The 6,221-nt window shown below is 40.3% G+C and overlaps 1 protein-coding gene across 11 annotated transcripts in view; it reads left to right on the top strand.

Moving 5' to 3' along the window:
* Positions 1-6,221, top strand: part of map7d1a (MAP7 domain containing 1a) — a 59,205-nt gene that overhangs the window by 23,887 nt on the left and 29,097 nt on the right. For 6 of the 11 annotated variants that reach the window (XR_004332262.1, XM_032517440.1, XM_032517439.1 and 3 more), the window contains 4 exons: positions 81-192; positions 3,409-3,513; positions 4,809-4,931; positions 5,038-5,183. Coding sequence is in view for 10 of the 11 variants with exons in the window: in XM_032517440.1 (XP_032373331.1) it covers positions 81-192; positions 3,409-3,513; positions 4,809-4,931; positions 5,038-5,183 (486 nt within the window). In the remaining variant the exon portion in view is untranslated. The remainder of the gene's footprint in view (positions 1-80; positions 193-3,408; positions 3,514-4,808; positions 4,932-5,037; positions 5,184-6,221) is intronic. The other 5 variants (XM_032517434.1, XM_032517431.1, XM_032517437.1 and 2 more) reach the window with 3 other exon arrangements.

The following is a 6,221-nucleotide window of genomic DNA, read 5'->3' as shown; positions in this document are numbered from 1 at the left end:
CTGAAGAGCGCACCCAGCTCTGCATATTGCCTTTGATGCATTAGACATTCAAATAACTGCTATCTGTTTATCCTTTCCAGGAGCGCTATGAGGCAGCCATTCATAGGTCAACCAAGAAGACGTGGGCAGAAATCCGCCAGCAAAGATGGTCCTGGGCTGGTGCGCTAAGCCAGAACTCCGGCCAGAAAGAAGGTAAGTGCACTGATCATATCTGGATGCACATCCTCATAAAATAATAATGGACAGACTTATATGAAGCACTAAAGAATAACTGACTCATATAGTTAATATGAGGCAGTGCTTGGAAGCTATCTGGAATCAGTGCGATGTAATCGGTACAACTTTAACTGGCTATAGATTCTGTCTGTTAAGGTTTTTTTCCATCATTATTGGCTCTAGTTTTAGTGCCATTAACCTCTTGCCATTAAAGGAAGATTATTTTAGCATCACTCTGCGCTGTTTTCACTGAAGAGATATATAATTATTTTAATAGACTTGCCTATGATATCAAAAACAGACCTGAGATCACCATTAATTTATCTTTTAAAGATAACTCTTTCTCAATTAATCATTTAGTCTTTAAAATGTAAAAAAGAAAAAGTCAGAACAATTGTCTCTCAGTTTGCCAAAGCTCAAGGCGCTGTCTTCAAATAACTTTGGTTGTCTATCCAACAGACCACAGCCCCACAGTGTTTCCTTTACAACCATATAAAACAGAGAAAAGTAGAACATTCCCATGTTACTTTTTTATTTTTTTTCCTCACAACTGTAACATTTATGGCGTTTTCCAAATATATGGTACCTGCTCGACTCGGTCGCTGTATCTCTTCCTCCTTTTTTCATTGCAGATTAGTACCGCCTCATGTGTGAGTTGAGCGTGGCTGGTCGTCATAGCAGGAAACTGCCGTGACCTAACGCGACACACACACATATGTTGAAGGTGTGTTGTTTTTGATTCTGGGCATGTGGCTGGTGTAGAAGACAAATTAGTTTCAAAAGGATCTGGAGGCAGCAAAAAAGAAATGCTGGCTAAACAATTTAAACACAACAGGTTTATTCAGGACACCCCCCGTCTGTTGCTAGCAATGATGACGCAGTACTTAGTGTCTCTCCGACCAATCGGTAGTCTGCAGGTTTTTACGTCACCTTTTGGTATCGCCTCAGCTCGCTTGGAACCTCAACTGAGGGAGAACTAAAAAAAGAGTAAAGTTGCACCATTAGGTAGATCTAAAGCATAGCATCCAGAATTGATTACATTCACCTCAGGTGAATTATATCAAAATGATTGGTGTTTTTTTTATTTTTTTATTTTTTAAACCCAACAGCAACATAGATGGCTTAGTTGGGTGTACTGTGTTTTATGCTCTCTGCTGGGTTTGGCATATGATGTTAGCAGGTGCACAGTCAGTCAGATCTGGACAGCACTGGGAGTTTTGTTATATTTTAATCTGATGTGCCTTTGTTTGCTGCATCTGTCACACTCCTCCACCCTGACACACTATTTCCTCAGATGTGTTTGCTTCAACAACTCTGTCCTAGCACGCTGTTTTTCTCTTAAACCTTACTTCAGGGTCATTAGCGCTTAATCACGACCATAATGTATTGATCAAACAAAGTAAAAATGTATTCAGCTGCTTTATTGCGTCAGTCAGTTTCAGTAAGCAGGGTTCTATTGACTAGCAGAAAATTGAATATGTTGTCTAATAAACCAGTGACTGCAGAGGCTTGCTTATCCTGTATAAATGATGTTTTAACAGTGCAGCTCGATGGATGTTCCTGTCCCTTTATGTCATCCTACCGACTTCAAGCACTAAGTCTTTAGAATCCGAAGTTATATCTTATGTCATGTAATCGTCTTAGCCATATGCCAGGAGAATTATTGACACTCTAAATATCAATCTCTCCCTTCTCTCCCGTTCTGCCTCCTTAAGCAGCCTGCCGTCTGTCAGATGATGAAAGTAAACAAGCCCTAACAGGCTGCAGTGGAATGGCTTAGACTTCAGGATGTTATTTAGTAAAACAATCCTAAAGAGCAGACTGTCTCATTGTCCATTTAAATGGAGACTTTATGCTGCTGTAATACTGTACCTCCATTTCTGTAGTGTTCTCTAAATCATGGCTGACGTCAACTGGAAAAAGATCAGAGTGTTCATTTGATTGCAGTGTATTAAAGGGATATATAATTGGGATAGATGCAAGTATTGCACATGGATGGTTTTAAGGTTCAGGGTTTTGCCCTTTTCTAAAGTGCCAGTTCACGTCATCAACCTTGAGTACATGTTTCCCAGCAGCCTCTTTCCATCACTTGTTGGGTTGTTATTATAGGGCTGGGTATTGTCAAAACATGTTGGGTACCGGTGAGAATAGCTTGAATTTGATACATGTTCTAGAAAGCTTTTTGATACCAATTTTTATAAAATCCATTTCATTTGAAAAAAATTACGTTATGGTACAAATCTTTATTTTTATTTTTATTTTGCAGTTCCTTTACACCTATGTGACACACACTGCAGTCAAGCCTCTCAAAAACATAACAACAAAAACAAGCAAGCTCTGTCTCTCTCTGTACATAGGAAGTAGTTTTTCCTGGATGCCTCTATGGCGTGTAGACAGCCAATCACCAGCATTATTAGATCTTAGTAGAAGCATGCTGCATGCTTATTGGCTCACTGACACTGATGTGATTTACTCTTTGGGTATGTAAATTTGGTAGTGAAAGGCATTTTTCAATACTCGATACTTTGGAGGTAATTCAGTCTGTGTCTTGAAAAGTAATGAATTTTGGTACCCACCCCTTGTTGTTAAGGTTATTTAGAGGTGTCTTTTCTTGTTCATTGCTAGTGTTGGTAGGTTTTAAAAGGTGGACATAAAAAGGCTACACATTAGTGTTTTTGCTCAGTGGTTATTGTTTTTGTTATGAAGAAGGCATAAATCTCTGTTAACTTTTGATCTGGAATTTTTTTAAGAAGAATATTTAAGAGTCCTTTCACTCAAATAAAAAAAAGCAAAGGGAATTTCTCACTTCAATGAAGTTGAATGGAATTTAGTTTGTTGCGCTCACAATTGTAGCTTTTGACACATTCAGCAACATTAACAAATAATATTTGATGTCATTTTTTTGACAGAGATGCCTGCCTACACACTTTAAGGCAAACTGAAGTGAAAATATGGTGTACTGTGTGCGTGTGTATTTACTGTAAAGCAGTGGATGTTAATATATATGTACACGTCAGCACACTTTAATAGGGGCTGCTTACATTACAAGTCCGACACTGTAGTTCCCTTTACAGTGTGTGGGTGTATGTTTGTAGAAGCATCATTGGAGCGCAACACATGACGCCACAGACGTTCGCCCTCTTCCTCTCAACCATGTGTGAACATCTGTGTGGCGCTTTCTTGGCTTCTTAGGCAGATGCTCTGTGTCAACGGTCAACCTGCCCAAACACGTGGACTCTGTTATAAACAAGCGACTGTCCAAGTCCTCCGCCACGCTCTGGAACTCCCCCAGCAGAAGTAAGGCAACATCTGGAATGCCCCCACCCCCCTCCCGTGTAACTGTGTCCATCACTCTGCCACCGCAAACCACTCCGAACCCGTCCATCATTGTCTATTTTTTCAGTTCTTCCCCTGTCTGATTTCAGTCCTTCTCTTGTGCTTGGTGGTTGACAATCCATTTCCATCTTCCAAAACCACTGGGTTCCTTTTGTTGTTACTCTCACGAATTTGGGTTTGCCTTTTGTTCTGCATGCTCATATTTTAATATGGGTTATGTACAGTGTTCATATATTGTTTTGTTTTTTTACTATCCTTTGGTTGGTTCATTGAGTGGTAATGGTCATTTCATGTCTTTGCACAGTCAAATGTGCTCTTTTTCAACATACTGGATATGGGATGTCTTTTTTTTCAATGACTTGATTGCTTTATTGATTGATGATATGGAGGTGGGTGATGTTTATGAATGACAAATATTTCTTTGAATCAACTTTGTCTTTTAAATGAACCACATTTCATTCTTCGGGTGATGCAGCTCTTCTTTATAGGTCTCACTTTAACCAGGTCATGGTGTACTCCTGCAAAGAAGGAAAAACAGGGCTTGAAAAAAGTAAAGTTAGTGAGTGAGTCAGCATTTTCTAGGAGATAATGTATTCTGAAAACTCCCCGGAGCAGGTACTACTACTCTGTACTGCTAGGGAGAAAATGGATAGGCAAGTATTCTATCCCTCTTGTCGCTCTCTTCTCTACCCAATCAAAATTACAAACCCTGTCTGTGAACATTCACTGCATTCATCTTCCCCGTCCTACACTTTAATGCCAGAGTGTTTCCCCCCCAAATAAAGTCTCCAGTCTTCTTCGTCTCTGCTTGTATGCTCAAGGTTGTGGTTATAAATAACTGACTCACTGTCTAGACAAGCATTGGGTTGCACTACTGCAGCCTTATAGTAGACACATTTACTGAGCTCATTTCTTTCATAATCTCTTTGGGTGGCGCTAAGGTGTCTTATAGTTGTTTTTTGGTATTTAATCAGGCCTTTGTGGCTTGAAGACTTATTGCTACATGAGCTATAACCTCTTTTCATTTCCCTGTTGGTGACACACTTTAGGATTTATTTTATCACTGTCTCGGCAATGACGCCTGCAAATATTGATAATGAATGGGCCTAACTTCCTCTAATACCTCAGGTATATTATGGTTTGGGAATTCTATACTTGAAAAAAAGTTTTGGTTCAGCTGAGGACATCAATTAAAGAAATTATTTCTGTAGTTAATATAAAAAAAATATTTATCAATCTGTTTTTCCTGCCTGCAGCCCGTAGCCTTGCACTGAGTCCATGGGAGAGCAGTATAGTTGACCGTCTGATGACACCAACACTGTCTTTCCTCGCTAGGAGCCGCAGCGCTGCCAGCGTCCTCACCAATGGCAAAGATGGTAGTAAGTTGAAAAAAAATAAAAAGGATTGGCATTAGTTTAACATCAATTTCATGGAAAATTAAATTACGCTGCTATATGAATGTTTGTATGTCACTTCTCTCCACAGACTCTCCTCTCTGCCCCCGTTCGGCCTCAGCCAGTCCCCTCACCTTGTGCGCCCACCAGCCCCACCATCGCTGCTCCGACCGCTGGAGAGTGACGTCCAGCACACCAGACATCTCCCAGCGCCACAGCAGACGGAGCTCCACACCCGTAAGTACGCCTGTTACGACCCTAGAAATCAAAGAGTAATCATTGATGTAAAATAACTGATGGAAGGATGGGAGTCACCTGTTACAAAAATGCCAGTACAATTTGTTAATAATGCAAAACAGAATGTGTAACACTGCTCTGTTAAGTTGCAGAAGAAAAAAACATAGGAAAGCATGCCACGGTCAGGCAGAGGCCGATCTATGGTTGAAATTCGGTTGATACACGCTCAATAATCGCAGCCCAATAGAGCAGTATCAGACACATATGCTGACTAGAATCTAAGTATGACGATGTCAAGGTTAGGAAAAAGGAGTAAAACCTACCAACATATACTCTGGACAGCACGGTCTGCTGTTATCCAGCACAAAGGAGTGGAGAACCGAAAGTTGTGGGGTATCCTCCCAGCAGTCACCAATCTACCTGAAAAAGAGTAGGAGGCGCACACACACCAGACAAAATACAAATACCGCCTAATTAGCTTTCTGCCCTGTGTTTGTCTTTTCTGACGACCAAGTGTAGTCACAAGGTGTGCTCAAAATTGTTCCCCCCTATCGGAAATAGTGCACAATATATTGTGTTCGCCATTTTGTAGTGGTGTTCGAATTCTCAGCAGTTAATTTCATTCACTATATAGTCCACTGTAAAATACCCACAATGCACAGCTAACTTGAGTGTACATACGTTATACCCTACATTTTACTCCTGTATACTGTAATGTAATGCGGTCCTGTTTTCCCGGAGGAGAAGAAGAAGCAGAATAACTAATTTGGTCATTCCCTATATAGATAGCGCAGCTAAACAGCCATGAAATTAATAACAGCTGATTCTGTTTCTACGACTGGATTTACCATTTACCTGAACACGAGTGACATTTTTACGTTGATGTTACATTGTCGTTGAGAAACTATTTCCGAGAAAGCAATGAGAGCACATGTCCCCTGATCAGACTTTCTCTTCTTCTGTACTTTACGTATAACAACTTATAGCTTATGTTGTCTTATTTTGCACATGAAAAGATTGAAATGTGTTAACCTTTTT

Source organism: Etheostoma spectabile, chromosome 6 (assembly GCF_008692095.1).
Source record: "Etheostoma spectabile isolate EspeVRDwgs_2016 chromosome 6, UIUC_Espe_1.0, whole genome shotgun sequence".
NCBI lineage: Eukaryota > Metazoa > Chordata > Actinopteri > Perciformes > Percidae > Etheostoma > Etheostoma spectabile.
Note: the sequence above shows the minus strand (reverse complement) of the source record. Positions and strands in the feature narration are given on the sequence as shown.